The sequence below is a fragment of the Strix aluco genome, chromosome 38, assembly GCF_031877795.1.
Source record: "Strix aluco isolate bStrAlu1 chromosome 38, bStrAlu1.hap1, whole genome shotgun sequence".
NCBI classification, from domain to species: domain Eukaryota; kingdom Metazoa; phylum Chordata; class Aves; order Strigiformes; family Strigidae; genus Strix; species Strix aluco.
This window is the reverse complement of record NC_133968.1, coordinates 770,437-788,876: the sequence shown is the minus strand read 5'-3', so window position 1 is coordinate 788,876 and position 18,440 is coordinate 770,437. Positions and strand designations below refer to the sequence as shown.

The window sequence follows — 18,440 nt, the reverse complement described above, 5'->3', positions numbered from 1 at the left end:
GCCGGAGCTCGTTAGAGCGCTAACGAGAACAAAACCTCGTCACGGCCTAACGAACCTGGCGTCGAGCTCCCCGAGCTTTGGGGTGCAGGACGAGCCCAGGGCCCGGCGGCGAGGTCCTGCTCCCACGGTGAGCGGAACGATCTCAGAGAGGAAATTTGCTTTTGTTGAACTTAAATGATTATAAGTGTCCAAACGGACCTTTACTCTTTAAAAAAAAAAACCCGCTGTTACAGCTCTGCCGGGGCTCGCTGCGGCCTGTGGGTCCAGGAGGGTTTGAGAAAACCTTGTGTTTTAAAAAACCCAAATCAGCCGAGTTCTGAAAATAGGAAGTGGAGCGTTAAGGTGGGTGTTGAAGCAAGCTGTCCCGGCCTGTTTTTGGGGCGAAAGCCAGCGGTATCGGTCACACGTGTCGTCACGCTCTGCTCTTTCCCCAGCAGTTCTGCGCCACGGGGCAGCAAAACGCCGCGGAGCCGAGCAGAACCCCCGACGGAGCGGAACTCACGAGCTCCCCAGCCGTCCCCTCCGCCCCCAAACCCTCTCCCACGGGCCGCCGAGAATTCGGTCAAGGCTTTGCCGTGACGTTACCGGAGCCCCGCGAGGTCGGAAGGAAGCGCGCGGCGGCAGCGAGGTCCAAACAGGCACTTTTATTTGTGGCGGCGACGCTGACAGCGACGGGACCGTCGTCGCACACGACGCGCGGACGCTCCGCCGGGGGAGCCCCGGTGCGTAGGAGGAGTCGTTAATGCCGCAGAAATACAGGGAAAAAGGAAATTTTTTTTGGTAGAACATCAGCCCTGCAGTTTTTAGCTTTTTTTTTTTTTTAGTTTTTACTTGCCTTGGCCTGATTCAGGGAACAATTCGGAGCCCGCGCGGTTTATAGGGACAAAAGTTGCATCTCAATACAGAAAAGCGCGGTTACTCCTGAAGACGGACAAATTAATGCCTCGAAACACCCAGCTCTACACGGGAGACGTGCCCCAAGCACACGGATCAGCCCACGCTTGCAGAAAGAAACAACCCAAGCCAGCTCCGGACACTAAAATCCCGCCGGACAGCTCTGATTTTTTTTCCCCAAACCCCTCAATTTACCAGATTTGCCTCTCTGCTTTCCGACGCGAAGCGCGGCGCGGGGAGTCTTCAGCTTTGGCCGCTGCTTCGGCTTATTGGATCCCTAATTCTGCTCCTCAAATAACCGCGTTTGCAGGAGGCACCAGAGCCGGCCCCGCGGCCCGGAGAACGCTTTTTTGCTAAATTTATCCTCTATTTCAACATTTTCACATCCAGACCTACAAATCTCGACTGTACGTTGGCTCTTTCTGCAAATAAATGGAGTCGCTGACGCTCCTCTGCTATTTCAGAGAGCGTTGCCACAACCCGAGTGTCTCGCGGTGAAAAGAGAACAGCTAAAGTCGAGAGCGCGAGTCAACTTCCCCTCCGCACGAACATTTCAAACGGGAAATAAAACAAACCGCCTCAAAACCTACACGAGGATGGGAGAGGAAAACATTAAAATCATTCAGAACCCCTATGAGAAAATATTTTTCTGCAGCCTGACGCTTCCCCCCTATCCCAAACCGAGAGGATTCTCTTCTTTTTCGCTTTATTTTACCTTCATTTTTAAGCTTTACCTTTTTATTTTGCCTCTCCCAACCCCACCCCGAGCGCTGGATCGGCTCCATCGAGTCGTGAGGAAAAAAGGTGCTTTAGTTTGATTCCAGCAAGCGGAGATCTGCACCCGCTGGCGGCTCAGGGAGGGGGCGGTTACGTCTCAGCGCGCTGCCAGGTGGATATTTCAAAAATCTGTCACAAAAATAGCGCTGGGAGAGATGGAAATAACGGCTACAGAACTGAAACAGCTCGTAAAAGCAAAATATACAAACCCCCCAAAGCATTTAATAACTCAGATAGAAAACGTTCCTCATATCGTACAAAAATACTGCAGGGATCGAAAGATTACCGATGTGTAGAAGATTACTAAGAAATACGTATAAAAGAAGCAAAATATATCCTTCAGCCCAAACGAAACGTGGGTAAGCAAACGTCTGCGATAAAAGAGGGTTTGCGTTTCGAAGGCCGGGAGGTGCGTGGGGACCCCCCGAGCCTCCGGCTGCCGCTGCCCCCCCCCCCCCCCCGAGCTGTTAAATCGTCCACCAAAGCCTCAGTGCGTTTAGTTTTAAACAAATTAAACCACAAAAAAAGTCCAATTTGTGGTGGTGACTATACCCGGGCGAGCCTCCTGGTGCTCAAAGGGCACTTCAGCAGCTGCAGCTGTCAGAGGAGGGGTTTGAGTTTTGTTAAATTTTAAATTTCATGAGGGGTTTGAATTTTGTTGAGTTTTGTTAAATTTTGTTTCATGAGGTGTTTGAGTTTTGTTAAATTTTAAATTTCATGAGGTGTTTGAATTTTGTTAAATTTTAAGTTTCATGAGGTGTTTGAATTTTGCTAAATTTTGTCTCATGAGGTGTTTGAGTTTTGCTAAATTTTAAATTTCATTAAGTGAATTTTGTTAAATTTTAAGTTTCATGAGGTGTTTGAATTTTGTTAAATTTTAAGTCTCATGAGGTGTTTGAATTTTGTTAAATTAAGTCTCATGAGGTGTTTGAGTTTTGCTAAATTTTAAATTTCATTAAGTGAATTTTGTTAAATTTTAAGTTTCATGAGGTGTTTGAGTTTTGTTAAGTTTTGTTTCATGAGGTGTTTGAATTTTGTTAAATTTTAAGTCTCATGAGGTGTTTGAATTTTGCTAAATTTTGAATTTCATGAGGTGTTTGAACTTTGCTAAATTTTAAGTCTCATGAGGTGTTTGGATTTTGTTAAATTTTAAGTTTCATGTTGGTGTTTTAGTGATGTTTAACCCCCTTCCATCTATTTCTCAAAAACCTTTTTCTCCTGCCAGAGCTGCCAACTTCCCCTCAGGAGCCGCCAGCTCCAAGCCCAGGCGCCGCGGCGGCACCCAAAGGCCGTGAGACGCCCTGAGGTTTGTCATTTCCTTAAAATTCCCTAAAGGTAACCTAAAAAATAAAAGAATAGATACATTACTCCTTCACCGTGCCCGCAGGTGAGCTCTTCCTAAATTTGTCGCGCAGGCCAAGCATTTTGTTCGACAGTTAGGGAAGGCTTTGCTGGAAATTTTTTTTTTTTTTTAAATAGTGCAGGATTTTTTGGGGAGGAATCAGGAGAAGCGGCCAGTCCTGGAAAGTTGCAACAACTGTACAGAGCGTCCGACCCGGGTTCAGCGTGATACCCCAAGGCCCAAGTCCTGCTCGTTAGCCCCCCGATTCCCTCCACCGTCACCCTTGGCAGGCAGCTACGAGAACACTAATTGGCACATTCCTACAAGAATTAATCGTCTAATTAATGCTCAGCACAACCCCAAAGCGGGGCCCTAAGGCGTCTCCAAAGGGCGGCAGGAGCAGCAAGGCGATTTCAGCGCTCTGGGTGGGAATCAACAACTGCAATAAAATATTGGGGGGGGGGCTGCAAATAAAAACCAAGTTGAGGAGCTGCTCAAACCCGCCCGCTCGGCCGCCGGTCGCCGCAGCGCCTGGAATTCCAAGCGCCAAGGCGCAGCTGACCTGAGGGCAGCGTCATCGTTTTTACCGGTATAAAATCAAATTGCTAAATCCAATTAAGCTCATTTTGGTGTCGGTCGACACCCTGGAAGACAGAACTTTGCCCTGCGTCAGAGACATTTCCCCGCTGCTTTTCTCAGCACCTTCTCGGCCGGGAAGTGCCAAATTTGAGGTGGCTGGGGGGGATGTTCGCCGCGAGCTCTGCGGACGCAGCGGAGCGGTCTTGGTTTAGCAGCCCCGAGGATTTCGGGTTGAATCATTAACAATAACACATTCCTCTCGTTAGCAAACCCCCTTTCTGCTGCTTGCCCGCTGCGGGGGTAAAGGAGACGGCGGTTCAAGGTTCGTTAACGAGATTCCCACTCGCTGGGTCTTATCCTGCAGCTCCGCTCCCGGAGCGGGACCGGGAGGAGGCAGCGCGGGAAGGACGAGGGCAGGTTCTAGGCGTCTGGCTGACCTTTGTTCGTCTTCTTCAGGAGCTTTTTCAGGTCGGGCGACATAAAATAAGGCTTTTCGGCCGAACCGTCGTTACGCTCCAGGTCTTCCACTGCAAAAAGAAAACCCCCCCCCGGCCCCGTGCAGCAGTGGGGGGGGGGGACAGACACACAAGTTGGCGTGGCAGGAGTCAGGGCAGATGCAGCAAGAGGCCTGAAGGCAGAGAGGTGCCCGAGGAGCAGCCCCGCTCGCCTAATAATTATCTTTGAGAGAAAAAAAAAGTCTTTCAGGGTTTTTTTTGCCCTGTGTCCCAGCTAAACACCCTCAGCCGCACCTCTCCCATTTCACAGGGAGCCCCACGCTCCGGAACCAGGCTGCGATTATTTAGAAGAAAGCAGAGGTTTGGGTGTTTGGTTTTGTTCTGGTTTTTTTGTTGGTGGTTTTTTTTGCAGGGAAAGTTTAACAGCGCTGTAGGAGACAAGGTTTTCCTGGCACGCCGCTCCCCGCGGAGCTCCCCGCTCTTTGTGCGCCTGAAACGGCTCGAGACGCCGGCGCGGAGCAATCTCGCTCGGTATTCGCTTGGCAGCGCGACGCCCTCGTGGACACGCCGCGCATACATAATCACTGGGTGTATTCCCAGCCCCGAACACGCCGCTCGGCCTCGCTCGCGGTTCAAAGCAAAGCAGCTGCGCCAACGAGAAGTGGTAGGAAAAAAAAAATAAAAAATCACAGCCACCAAAAAAAAAAAACAAACCACCCCAAAACCAAACAAACCCCACAAAGCGCCAGCTGGAGAGCAGAGTGAAAGTGCCCCGGGGTATTTTTAGAGGGATTTCAGGATTTCTGTGATGAAAACACGAGCATTAACACTACGGCTTTGTCCTAAGAGGCCACGACTCAAAAGACGAGGCGCTCTGTCTGCAGGAGGATTTGTAATAGGAGATCTGGCCGTGACTACCCGGGCTGCGTGCCACCAGAATGGCATTTTTTTTTAATTTTGATCATTTCTGGACTATCAAGAGGAGAAAATAAGGCGAGAAGCCAGCCTGCACTTGGCTGCCATTTCTTTCAGGGCTGTAACCCTCAGCAGCTGCCTCCCAGTGAAACTCAGCGTTTTTGGGTCTGATTTCTCTGGCCGCAGAGATGCAGCGATACGTCCCCGGTGTGACGCCCGCCCGCACAACGCGCCATTTCCCTGGAGCCTTCCGGCCCGTCGGGGACACTCACGCCGCTCCTCCGGCCATCGCCTTCCCTTGACGGACCCGCGGCAATTCCGAGTCGCCGGAGCCAGCTCAGGGATTCGCCTTCCACCCAGGCTCCGTCCTCCTGCCCGCAGCCAGCCCAGCCCGCAGGTCTGCCGGCCCTCGGCAAGCGTCTCCACCTACGCTCTGCGTTAGCGTGGGGAGTCGTTACAGCCCTCCAGCTCCTCCACCCCGTAGGAGCCTGGACCGGGCCAAAGCCAAACCATCAACTCAACCACCTTGGGGAGCGGGGAAAAGCAGAACCCAACAAGCAGCTCCCTGCAGCCATTAAACCTCTGTTCCACCAGCAAGAGAAACCATTTTAAACGCGGGATTCTGCGAGTAAAACCCCTCGGAGTTGTAACAGCTTCCAACCGGCGACGGCCCTTTGCGGCTTCCCTACACCGACGGCGTGAGGAAACGGGAGTTTTTGGCTACGAAAAGGCCGAGCTCTGTTTGGTGACAAAGGCCCTGCTGATGCAACAGACTTAAAAGCAAAAGATCTGCAATCTCACCAAGAAATCTGTTGAAGCGCGCCAGCCTGGTTTTGCATAGAGAGGGGGGTGAGGAAAGTTGCTCTTTGCTGGGGGCAGAACAAAGAGGGAAGCGGGGAGAGACCAGTTTTCAGGCTGTCGAACCCACTCAGCCCATCCCGCCGCGGCAGCCGCCTCCCGCCAGCAGAGCAGCGGCTCTCCCATCCTCCTCCTCCTCCTCCTCCTCGCAGCTGGCAGCTGGGAACAAAGAGCCCCGCTTCGACGCGAAAACACAACGACCTCGCGGCACCCGCGCGCGTCCAGGCGGTTCCCAGCCGCTCGCCGGAGCTGAGCGCTCCTCGCCGGGCGCTGCCGGGACACGTGGGACCCCAGATTAATTCTAGGTGACACGCTGGGTTCGTTCTCTCGATACAAGGATATTCATTATTGGGCGGGAAGGTAGATTGGATACAGCGTCGGGCACTGAGGAACGGGCACCCCCTCTACCCTTGAGGCTTTGGAGGACATCCAGGGGAAAGATTTGGCTGCCAGCCGCGGGCTTAGGAGAACGCTGCTTGGGTTGGGGGGCTGAGAGCGCCCTGCGGCCCCCCCGGGTGGGCACGCAGCCTTCCTCCCGGGGCCAGCCCTAGCCTTGGCTATCGGTGCTTTTGGAAGGCTCTAGGTTCCCCTTCAGCAGGATCTCACTCAGCTCGGGGGACATGTAGTAAGGCCTCTCGGGAGATCCATCGTTCCTCTCCAGATCTTCACCTTTTCGCAACCCCGGGAAGAAACGGCCGTGATGGGGAAGAGTGGAAAGTAGCGGAAGAGCCAGGAAGAGGCAGGGCAGAGGTGAAGGATGGAGAACATGTGAAGAGAGACACGAGAGAGGAACAAAACAAGAAAAAAAGAGGAAAAAAAAAAAAGGGAAAATTGCAGTTAGTTGCAGTTAGGCTCCACCAAGACCAAAGCACCAAAAACAGAGAGACCAGGAGAGACCACAGGAGGCCCACGGACAGGCTGTGGGGTTCTGTAGCTGGCAGGCAGGGGAAAGCAGGCGAGAACGCAGGTGGGAGTTGGGAAAGGAAAAAGTGGGAGAAAACTACCCAGAGAGGCTGCGGGAATTTGGAGTTGTCCAAATCTGGACAACTCTGGGGTTCAGCCCCAAAGGGAGGGAGACTTCGCTACCACAGACTCCTGCCCAGCGGGAGACGGACCGTCCGAGGCAGATACTTACAGAAGCAGAGGAAGAGGGTGTCCACGCACATGCCGTAGACACTGAAGAACCCGTGGGCGATGAGGTAGGAGCCCACGATCACCGTCTGAAAGAGAAACCGTGCGGTCACGCCGCCACCCGGCATCTCGCAAAGAGCGCCAAGCCCTCGGCCGGGAGGGGGAAACCTCCGGAATCCCGAATGCCCCAGGGGAAGAGGAGGAGAAGCGAACAGGGCAGGACTGTTCAGACCAGGACAAAAGGCCTCAGCGACGACGGTGGACGGAGGCCAATCTGGGCAGCACGGGAAGGGCGAGACGCCTCTTCGCGGCTGGCTGAAACAAAGGGCTTATTTCGATGGGATGGAGAAAACACCTTCAACAAAGAAGGTCCTTCAGAAGCAGCGAGCGGAGGGGCGGCTTTAAGGCATTCGTGTTAAGAATCTCTTTCCACTGCTTCTAAATTCACCCAAAGACGTGAAAGCGGCTCACCAGAATAGGGACCCAGTAGTAATTCAGGGGTGGCGCGGTGTCTTGGACCAGCTTGATCCGCTGGGTGAAGAAAAAGAAGGCAAGGATTCCTGGAGAAGTGGATGAAGAATCACAGAATCAGAATCCCAGAATCCTTCAGGCTGGAAAAGCCCCTCGGGGTCATCGAGTCCAACCCTCAGCCCGACTCTGCAAAGTTCTCCCCTACCCCACATCCCCCCACAGCTCATCCAAACGGCCCTTAAACCCCCCCAGGGGTGGGGACTCCACCCCCTCCCTGGGCAGCCTGTTCCACTCTCTGACCACTCTGCCGGGGAAACATTTTTCCCTCCTGTCCAGCCTGACCCTCCCCTGTTGCAGTTTCAAGCCGTTCCCTCTCGTTCTGTCACTAATTCCCTGGGAGCAGAGACCAGCCCCAACCTCTCCACAACGTCCTTTCAGGGAGCTGTAGAGTGATGAGGTCTCCCCTCACCTTCTCCTCCTCACACTGAACAGTCCCAGCTCCTTCCATCGCTCCTCACAGGATTTATTCTCCAGGCCCTTCCCCAGCTCGTTGCCCTCCTCTGCCCTCGCTCCAGCCCCTCGAGATCTCTCTGGGATTGAGGTGCCCAAAACTGGACACAACCCTCCAGGTGTGGCCTCACCAGTGCAGAGCACAGGGGGACTGTCACCTCCCTGCTTCTGCTGGCCACACTATTTCTGACACAAGCCAGGATGCCGTTGGCTTTCTTGGCCACCCGGGCACACTGCTGGCTCATGGTCAGCTGCTCATCAATTAGAACCCCCAGATCCTTTTCTTCCAGACAGCTCCAGCCACACCTCCCTGAACCTGTAGCCACGCAGGGGGTTGTTGTGGCCCACAGAAGAAAGGCAGCAAATGGGTGTGGGGAGAGGAGATGTAAAACGGGATGGAAAGGAACGGTTTCACGGGCAGGGGGAAGAGAGCGGAGGTTTTGGGAAGGAGTAACTGGCTGCAAGAGCTTAGAGCAGCCGTACGCCCCGAGGAGAAACTTCTAGTCCCCAGCACTTACCAACGCTCCCGACGATGAGGAGTTTACCGAGGAAGAAGAGGAAATCTGTGACTTTATCTAAAACAGCCACCCTGGAGATGAGAGAGAGAGAGAGAGATAGAGAGATAACCACCTGCATCTGCTCCTCACGCTGAATTCAGAAGGAAGCACGGGAGGAGGCGGCCAACGCGCCCACGCGGTGCAAACGTGGCATAAAACGCCGTGAAAGCCTGAAAAGGAGGACTTGGAAATAACCAAGTGTGCGGTGGAGAGCAGAGCCCTCGCGCCCACCGGCGTCTCACCTGATGATGTTCCTCATCAGCAGGAAGAACGCGTTCCTGGCGGAGGTGCAGAAGTTGGTGCCGTAGATGGCGATCTAGAGGGGGTCCCGGAAAAAAAGGGGGCAGAGGAGAGAGAAACGGAGCCGCGCTGAATTCACCGCTAAGAGGACGGTGCAATTAATCCCATCATTGAGTAAAACTCAGATAATTCCACCCTGGAAGCACTTCTTCACCCACTGATGGGTCAGGCAGACACCAGGAGCTGAACCCCGCCCTGCGGAGGTCCCTCCTATAACTCAAGTGACACGGCTGAGGTCAAGGCCTTCCAGCGAAATGGCTGGGAAACGCTGAAAAGCTTCGTCTTCCCCGGACGCGGGGAGACACGGTTCTCACCCAAAGAAATCTCCAAGAGCGCTGAGCCCCCCCCACCGCCACCACCGTCAGGCGTTAGTGCTGGGAGACGCTCACCATGATGTACGCGTTTCTGTTGAGGAATTTGATGAATTTTTCCAGGCACCAGAAGCAGCACTTCAGGCAGCTCAGGAGGAACTTGGCAAACTTATTATCTGCAGCTGGAGGAAGGCCAGGGGAGAGGGTGAGCAGCCAAAGCGAGACACGCCTGCTCGTAGAGAAGCAAGTTCAAGGTCCCCGATGAGACATCCCGCTGCCCCGTCACTGCCTCCCCCGCCACGGGCCGTTTCCAGCCTCCCGGGAGGCCAATACGGCTGCCAGCGGCGGGATGAGCCTCGCGCGCTCTTCCCACGCCTCGGCTCGCTGTTTACATCTCACGATCGATAGAGTCCTACGGGCAGAAGCAGACGGCCCCGGCACCCGCACGGACACCCGGCACTGGGTGACTGAGCCCGGCGGCCGCGACGCATCCCTCGGCCCCCACCCTGTGAAACCTCTCCTGGAGGGACAGACAACTACAGGATCCTAAAAGGAAAATCTCAATTCTCTACCGAAATGCTGAGATTATTCCCCTGGGCGTTAGCCAGGAGCGCTGGCGCCAAGGAACACAGAAGAAGCCAACCTCACTCGTCTACTCATTTGCCATTCCAGCTTCGTTACCTTTTAACCTGTGGTCCAGGTACTCCAGAGTGACCCTGATGACTTGGACGATGGCGAGGATCAGAGAGCCGAAGGCGAGCGAGCCGGTGTGGTACCTGGGAAAAATCGCTCCGCTTAGAAGGGGACAACCTCAAGAAGCTCGCGAGTCCCCCTCGAGCGGGACGTACCGGAGCGCGCGGCCGAAGGCGGAGAAGAGGGGGAAGGCGGGCATGTCGTCGGGTTTCTTGAAGGCCCAGTAGTACGAAGCGAAGGCCCCCGCCAGCGTCACCTGGCCCAGCGCGATCACGAAGTTGGCGAGCCAGAAGAACATGAAGACGTTGAAGAACTGGAGGACGATGAGGTACTTGTGGTACGCCGTCTCGCCCCCGTAGAACGCGAAGAGGCACTGGGCGTCGGGGCACAGCTTGGTGACGTTGCTCGTGTTGAAGGTCTGGAGAGGACAGCAGACGCTCACGCGGCGGCCGGGGACGTGCCACAGGGTGGACCGACAGCGCCTTTCGGTCAACCCAAAGCAATCTCGATTTTCAGATGTTTTCCTGCTTAATTTTTTGGTAGCGTTTGCTCAGACCAAAAAGCGCACGCAACGGCTTGAAGAAAAATAACGACGTGACGTAAACGAGTTCGGAGAGGTGGAATTTCACAGGGAAGAGCTTGCAGGCTCCAATAGCCACCGGAATGTTTCTCATGTAATAAACAATCTTATCTCTGACAGATTAAGCACAGCTTTCGTACGAGTTTCCCAACATCCTCACCTCCGGTTTGCAGGTCTGCCCGGAAAACTGGCACGCGGTCTCGTTAAACACCTTGTAGATCGCCTCGTTGGAGGTGGAGAGGAAACTGTGGCGCAGCGTTAAGGAGATGCCGTTCTGCAACCCCCAAACCCAACTCCTAACACGGTTTTGCCCTCACCAGCCTCCTGGTTTTCATTTTTCAACATTAGGTTTTAAGTTAAACTTAAGAGACTCAAGCTGGCAGTTTTGCCAGTGGATGTGTCCCTAATCCTGTGAGGCATTCAGCGCCCTGAAAAACCTCTGATTTCTGAGCAGCTTCCTTCGCGGGGCGCAGGGAAGAGGAAGGGGAAGAGGAAAGGATACACGGCGGTGCTGGCCCAGTAGGCGATGCAGAGGCAGAGCAGGAAGAAGGTGCACAAGGGGAAGAGCAGCGACATCATGATGTGGCCAATAGCCCTGTCAAGAGGGTTAGAAGCCGGTTAAAATCCTGGCAGCGATGGGAGGACAGAATCCCAGAATCATCGGGGTTGGAAAAGCCCCTGAAGCTCCTCCAGCCCCACCAGGAACCTCACCCTGACCGGTCCCAACTCCACCAGATCCCTCAGCGCTGGGTCAACCCGACTCTTCAACCCCTCCAGGGATGGGGACTCCCCCCCTGCCCTGGGCAGCCCATTCCAACGCCCAACAGCCCCTTCTGGACAGAAATCCTTCCTAAGAGCCAGTCTGACCCTGCCCTGGCGCAGCTTGAGGCCATTCCCTCTTGTCCTGGCGCTGGTCCCTTGGCTCAAGAGACTCCTCCCCCCTCTCTGCACCCTCCTTTCAGGGAGTTGTAGAGGGCGATGAGGTCTCCCCTCAGCCTCCTCTTCTCCAGACTAAACCCCCCCAGTTCCCTCAGCCGCTCCCCATCAGACCTGTGCTCCAGACCCTGCACCAGCTCCGTTGCCCTTCTCTGGCCACGCTCGAGTCATTCAATGGCCTTTTCGGAGGGAGGGGCCCAAAACTGAACCCGAGTGGCCGGAGCCCGACCAGACCCGCATCCTCCCACCACAACGGGTGACAACAGCCACCCCTGCCTGGGGCCACCCGGACCTGCTGGCCTCCTTGATGAGTGCGATGGCGATGAGGATCCTCTTGCGGAGGAAGATGAGCAGCAGGATGATCACCACCTCCACGATGCACAGGATGATCACTGCGAGGAGAAGGGGAGCCCCCGGGTAGCGGCAAAGTCACGGATGGCGCCCAGTGACCACTTTTGCCTTCCCGGGCAAATCCCTCCGGGCACCGAACACTCCTCAGGACACGTCCAGCACCACGGTTCCCGTGGGGGAGCAGCACCCAGCACCCACCCCGTGGCTGGTCATCCCGGCCGTAAGCCCAGGCCCGTGGCAGAGGTGGCAACAAGCAAAGCAAAGGAGCGGGAGATTCAGCATCGCCAACCGCAGCCGCTCTGGGGCAACGAGCCAAACCCCCTCCCCGTGGTCACAAACCTACACCAGGATCCCCAGAAACCCCCAACAGGAGCCTCCGAGCTCTTTGCTGAGGCCACGAAGAGACCGAGAAGACCCCAAAGATCCGTGTTTTCCCCTCCAAGGGAGCGGGGCTGGGGCGCATCCACCGGGTCCCGTCCCGCACCCAGAGGAGGACGGAGACTTACTGAATGCCAGCCACGTCTGCCGCAGGTGGAGGTAGACGCGTAGGTCGGTCTGGAATCCCAGGTCCTTCAGGGAGACGTCAGAACCCGCCTCCCCTTTTAGTTTTGCGTATTCCAGGTAGCAGTGGAAGATTCCTGGGGTGAAAAGCAGAAAACTGTCACATTTGCACTGAAAAATGGAGACTGAGATGTCGGCAGGCTCTGCTCAACCCCACCGACGCTGATGTTTGGGTAGAAGACACCTGGAAGGACGTTGCATATGGATTTTCTTCATGCAAATCCCACTTAAAACAGGGAAAGGAAAATGGGGAAAGCCGAGGAGAAGCTCCTGACCACTCGCTCACCGTAGCCCAGCACCAGAATCACCATCACGATCATCACCCAGACCATGATCCCGGCCAGGAAGCGGAGCAGGACGATGAAGATGAGGCTGGCCACCATGGCGATAACGAGGCCTCTGCGGGAGGAAGGCAGCGACACGTCAAAACCCAGGCGCTGCCGCCCCCTCCCCAGCACTTCCCGCCGTCGGTCGGCTCGTCCTCTCGCCTTTCTCAAGCTTTAACGATGGGGGGGCCTTAAAAATGGGAATTATTGATGGTGGTGGGGATGGAGTGGGAGCAGGATCGGAGTAAAGAGGCTCCAAAACACCCTCCACCATCTCTTGTTTTGAATGGAAAGGATGCAAAGGCCAGGGGGGGAAAAAAAAAAAACATAATAAAAAATTGGTAATTCCTGAGCTCTGCCTCACGTTTGAGCGTGGCACCAAGCCCAGGGCCGGCGCGGCCATAACGCGGAGCTGAGCCCCTGCTCACATTATGATCCAGTACCAGGAAACCGTGTAATCTTCAAAGATCTTCATGGCCAGTTGCCTGGTTTCCAGGACCACGTTTGCTTTTCTGGAATACAAAAATAAAACCCAAATGAAGCGGAGGAGCATCAGGCCTGGGCTCAGCCCCAGCGAGGCTCTGCCCGCGCCCGCTGCCTGTCCCCGCGCTGCCTCAATGGCCCCTTGTCCTCCCCCGCCGCTCGGCCCCTCCGCCAGACTCCCGGAAAACAAGACAATCCCTCAAGACCGCGGCCGATTTCCTGGCACCCTTTTCCTTCAGGCTGACCCCGCTGCCGACCCCTTTCAACCACGGGATGCGGGTTTCGGCGCAGGATTTCTTGTGAACACAGGACCAGGGCTCTGCGCCGGGGCTTTGGAGGCTCTTCCGCGATATAAATCCGCACAGGAACGCGGTGCAGAAGTGCCGGCAGATCAAACCGTTCGTTTCTCTTCTGGGTGAAGCCATAATGACGAAGCAGCTCGTTAAGAGGCTCCCCCGGGGACGGTCACGTCGCCGCCACGCTGCCGTTATCACCGCGAGCGCTCGCTCTCGGCGCCGCCCCGGCAAAGACGAAGCTACCGGTGATCCGAAGGTGCCGGGGACTCACTTGGCCCCTTCCAGCAGCTCGGTGACGTTCCTCCGGCGCCCGCGGCCGTCGTCGTAGGTGGTCTCGTTGCCGACCATGATGACGCCCTTCTTGGCCCGGATGGCCGGGAAGCATCGCCGCGCCACTGCGCGAGAGGAGGGGGAGACTCAGCACCGCCAACCGCCGCCGCCCCGGGGCAACAAGCCAAACCCCCTCCCCGTGGTCACAAACCTACACTGACATCCCCAGAAACCCCCAACAGGAGCCTCCGACCCCCCAAAACCCCCCGACAGGCAGCTTGCAAAGCGAGCATGCTCGTTAATCAGCTCATCACAGCTCGTTAGTCCCCCCCAGGACCTACGTGGGGTGCTGGGGATGATCATGGCCGGGCACTCCTTGTCCTTCAGCACCTCGATGGGAGCCTGGATGGGGACAGAGCTGGATGTGAACGCTTTGGGCAGGAATTAAGCACCGGGGAAACGCCGCCGCGCTCCCCGCAACCCACCTTCTGCGGGTTTTTGAACTCGGGGACGCAGAATTGCCGGTAATACTCCAGCTCGCTGGGCGTGCGGGAGCTGTAAGCACCCAGGTACGTCAGGTACCGGTCCGGGCATTTGCTGACGCAGATCTGGGTGGGAGAAGAGGACACGGAGAGCGGGGGGGGGGGTTTGTGTGTGAAGGCACGAGCCCCCTCCGCGGGGACGCCGCCAACCGGAGCTTCCCCGAGGTGAAGCCGAGCGTCGCGGAGCCGGGATCGGTACCTGCGTGGTCGGGCACTGGAACTCCAGCAGCACCAGCGGGCTGGCGCACTTCACGATGTCGAAGTAAAAAAGGAAAGGTTTCTTCCTGCAAAGCAAAGCAGGCAAAAAAATTTTTTAAAATATACAGTTTAGGGGAACCGCCCGCCCTGGGAGAGGCGATGGGAAGCACCCGCATCCCTGCACCTGCTCGGGAAGGCCCCCAAAAACCCCCAAGCCCCCCAAAACCAGGAGGTGCAAGGTGCTACGATGCTTTTCCGTGGCCAGCGGAGCGTGGGCAGGGCGAGCGGAGCCATGGGGGCGCGGGGGCACCCCGAGGTTTACGATCTCCGCGGCAACACCGGGGCACGACGGCCGCGAGCACCAGGCCTGACACCTACTCGTTGGGGGTTCCCTGCTGCCCGCAGAACTGCCCGCGGCTGTCGGTCGGGTAGATCACCTTCCGGGGGTCCCCGTGGGTCCAGGCTGCGCGGGGGGAGGCAGAACAACGCGCTGTCGTTACCCCCGCAGCCCCTCACCCCTTTATTCCCCCCCTTGTCCCCACCCAGGAGGACGCGACGCCCCTCGGCGCGGGGTTTGGGGGTTTTGCGGCCGCGAGCGGAGCTTTGCCGGTCGCCGAAAACTTACAAAGCAGCACAGACCCCCCCTCCCCGGTACGTACCCACGATGCCCACCACCACGTAGCCCACGATGGCGAGGACCAGCAGGACGCAGCAGATAATGTCCGTGCAGCCCCTGCCAGCGGGAAGAGCAGCGTCGGCGTCACGGCACGGACCGCGGCACCGCCCAAACCGGCGCCTCCTGCCACGCTCCTCTTACCTGTCGTAGATGGGACCTTTGAAAGTCGGGTCGTATTTCTGCGGCGTCCCTGCGGAGACGAAGAAGGAACGGGAAAAATCATGTGGGGGCTGGTTGGGGTGGGAGGAAGGGGCTCTTCATCCTCCTCGCCCCGCCGCACGCAAAAAGAGGAGCCGGGGGGGCGCAACGCTTCAACCAAAAGCCTCGTGCTGAGCAGAATCGGGAGGAAAATCATCTCCAGATGCCCTTTCCCTCAGCCCGTGGCTCCGCTTTCCTGGCGTGGAAACAATTATTCCCGTGGAAAACCCGTTTCCGCGCGGTTCTCTCCAAAAACGTGTCCCCACGTCTGCCCCGGATACATGAAACCCCTCGGAAGCGCCCGAGAGCCACCGAGGCAGAGCGGGGCTGGGAGCAGCGGGGTGGGGGGGCCCCCAAGGGGTTTTGGGGTCCCGCAGAGCCCCGGCACCACAGTTCGCTGGAGGGACCCCGCCGCGGCCCCACGGCGCCGCCGGGCGCCTGCTCAGCCCCTACGGCACGAACCCGCTTCCCTTCTTTATTTTTAGGGTGGGAATTCAGCCAGCGCAGCCGTGGGAACAGCCCGGGGTCACGGCTGCTTGGGGGGGGCCTTTTGGGGGGGGCTCAGAACAGCCCCATGGACACGGCTGCTTTGGGCGGGAGGCTTTGGGGAGGGCTCAGAGCAGCCCCATGGGACACAGCTGCTTTGGGGGGGTTTGGGGGGGCTCAGCGCAGCCCCATGGGACATGGCTGCTTTGGGGGGGGATTTGGGGGGGGGCTCAGAGCAGCCCCATGGGACACGGCTGCTTTGGGGGGGATTTGGGGGGGGGCTTAGAGCAGCCCCATGGGACACGGCTGCTTTGGGGGGGTTTGGGGGGGCTCAGCACAGCCCCATGGGACATGGCTGCTTTGGGGGTGTTGGGGGGGCTCAGCACAGCCCCATGGAACACGGCTGCTTTGGGGGGGATTTGGGGGGGGGCTTAGAGCAGCCCCATGGGACATGGCGGGTTTGGGGGGGCTCAGCACAGCCCCATGGGACATGGCTGCTTTGGGGGGGGATTTGGGGGGGGGGCTCAGAGCAGCCCCATGGACATGGCTGCTTTGGGGGGGGTTGGGGGGGGCTCAGAACACCCCATAGCAAGGACATGTGCTTCAGGATATTTGGGGGGGCCCCGGAAGCTCTTTCCCCGCAGCACGCACCCCGCTCCCCGCCCCCCCCCAAATCTCCACGGAGCAGCCGAGCCCCACCCCAGCCCCTCCCAGCCCTTTCCAAAAACCTGCACCCCAAACCGCCGGCACAGGGGGGCTCATTGCTGCGGGGGGGGTGAAGGGAACACGACAGCGAGGAAGAAGCGAACCCCAGGGACCCAAGGGGCCCCCCCCAGCCACGGCGGTGACCGCGGCGCCGGCCACGGTGACAAACTGCCACGGCGGGAACCTGTTTGGCCCCATCGTTAAACATTAACCGCGGCGCCAGCGACGCCGTCGTGCTGGTTATGCCGGCGCGCGGCGAGGGCGGCCCCCCAGCGCCGTGACCCCCCCGGCACCGTGACTCCGTGGCAACTGTGACCCCCTGGCACCGCAACCCCCCGGCACCGTGACCCCCCTGGCACCATGACCCCCCAGCGCCGTGACCCCCCAGCACTGCGACACCCCCCCCCCCCCCCCAGCACCGTGACCCCCTGGCAACTGTGACCCCCAGCACCGAGACCCCCCGGCGCTGCGACCCCCCCAGCTCTGTGACCCCCCTGGCACCATGACCCCCCAGCACCGAGACCCCCCCACCGCCGTGACCCCCCGGGCACTGAGACCCCCAACACTGTGACACCACCCCCTGGCACCGTGACCCCCTGGCAACTGTGACCCCCAGCACCGAGACCCCCGGCACTGCGACCCCCCCCAGCTCTGTGACCCCCCAGCACCACAATTCCCCCCTCAGCACCATGCCCCCCCCCGCCCTGGGAAAAGCAACACAGCGAAACCGCGGCTGCTTTTGGTTTTGCTTCAGTTTTGCCGTTTTGTTTTTTTTTTCTCCCCCATTTTAGGTTTGTTTTTTCCTCCTTTATCCACATCCAGCAAACTTCCTCCGTGCTGCGGCGCGGTGAGCGGCTGCTGACGGCGGCCCCCGACCCGCAACCGTGCTGCCAAACCCCACGGAGTGTCACCTCCCCCCTGCAGCCCCCCCGAGGACCCCCGGCCGCCAGCGGGTGCCGAAGCCTTACCGTGCTTGCCGTAATAACTCTCCCCTTGGCCCCCCATGCTGGCGAGCGCTCGCGCCGCGGCCCGTGGCAACCCCTACACCGCGGCCCTGGCCATCCGCGCCGCCCTGGGCGTGCCGGCACCCGCCTCCGGTTAAACACACCAAAAAACCACCCTCTGGTGCGCAAACACGGCTTTAAAGGCGCAGCTGCTTCGCCGCGACCCCCTCGGCGCCCGCTCGCTCTTCCGGCCTCGCCAAACACCGGCTGCCGCGGCACCGGTTTCCTGCAAACCCACCACCCCCAGGCCCGGCGAGCGCCGCCGGGACACGGCGAGCACCGGCCCCAGGAGGTGTCTGGGCCTGGCAACCCCCGGCATGGCGCGAGGGTCGGGAGCGCGCAGGCGGGAAGGTGCCGCTTCCAACCGGTAACGGGCACGAGGTCGGCGACGCCGGTGCCAATGACCGCGCTCCCGGCGACGCCGAGCTCCCCGTCCCCGCCCCTCCGGGTTATATTTAGGTGATAAATAAATAACCGGGCGGTGGCGGGTGGCGGTCAGGAATAGCACCCAGCACCCCGCGGCGCGGGGGGTCGCGGCCGGGCGGCACCGTGGCGGCGGCGCCGCCGGCGCTCATAGGCTGCCGGTGATGTCAGGGCAGCCAGGATTTACACCCGACGAAGCGGCTCGGGAACAAAAGCTGAGGCTGGGGGGAGGCTGGGCGGACCCCCCCCGCCCAGTAAAACCGGAACAGACCCCCCCGCCCATATTTGGGGACCCCCCGGGATCTCCTGCACCCCCCGGCATGGAGACGGGAGGGTCCGGCACTGGCACCTGCCAACGGGAGTCGAAGCCGAGTGAGGCCCTGAGCCCCCCCCTGGTGCTGCCCCCCCCCAGCACAAGCGAAGCCCCCACCCCTGCGGGCAGCGGGGTGCTGGGACCCCCAGGCAGGGCACAGCGTCTCCTTAGGGTGGGGGATCCCCAAAACCAGGGGTGCCCAAACATGGGGGTCCTCAAACTCCAGGGGTCCCCAAGGCTGACAGTGCCAAAACTGGGGAGGCCCCAAACCTGGGGGTCCCCAAATTCTGGGGGTCCCA

General features: G+C 58.5%; 1 protein-coding gene across 2 annotated transcripts; it reads right to left on the bottom strand.

Annotated features, from left to right (window-relative positions):
• Positions 1 to 629: 629 nt before the first annotated feature.
• SLC44A2 (solute carrier family 44 member 2 (CTL2 blood group)) lies at positions 630 to 17,837 on the bottom strand. Of its 2 annotated transcripts, none has more exons than XM_074810653.1 (22): positions 17,370 to 17,837; positions 15,154 to 15,202; positions 14,996 to 15,069; positions 14,715 to 14,799; positions 14,338 to 14,422; positions 14,082 to 14,204; positions 13,938 to 13,998; positions 13,598 to 13,721; positions 12,976 to 13,059; positions 12,508 to 12,620; positions 12,167 to 12,298; positions 11,602 to 11,701; positions 10,876 to 10,968; positions 10,534 to 10,618; positions 9,949 to 10,211; positions 9,782 to 9,876; positions 9,179 to 9,282; positions 8,732 to 8,805; positions 8,451 to 8,521; positions 7,423 to 7,511; positions 6,956 to 7,040; positions 630 to 4,119 (listed from the first exon to the last, which is right to left on the bottom strand). In XM_074810653.1, the coding sequence occupies exons 1-22, from the start codon at positions 17,404 to 17,406 to the stop codon at positions 4,013 to 4,015; spliced, it is 2,133 nt and encodes a 710-aa protein (XP_074666754.1). In that variant the 5' UTR covers positions 17,407 to 17,837; the 3' UTR covers positions 630 to 4,012. The 2 variants fall into 2 exon arrangements, with proteins under 2 accessions (XP_074666754.1, XP_074666753.1); XM_074810652.1 differs by lacking the exon at positions 630 to 4,119 and adding an exon at positions 6,139 to 6,489.
• Between the last annotated feature and the right edge of the window lie 603 nt (positions 17,838 to 18,440).

What these genes read in the sequence shown, in the direction of transcription:
- SLC44A2 (XM_074810652.1), bottom strand. Translation starts at nt 17,406, where the DNA reads ATGGGGGGCCAAGGGGAGAGTTATTACGGCAAGCACG. An exon ending in TACTGGGCCAGCACCGCCGT is followed by an intron (nt 10,619 to 10,875) that starts GTATCCTTTCCT and finishes GCTGCGCCACAG; the next exon opens with TTTCCTCTCCACCTCCAACG. An exon ending in CACCCTCTTCCTCTGCTTCT is followed by an intron (nt 6,490 to 6,955) that starts GTAAGTATCTGC and finishes GGTTGCGAAAAG; the next exon opens with GTGAAGATCTGGAGAGGAAC.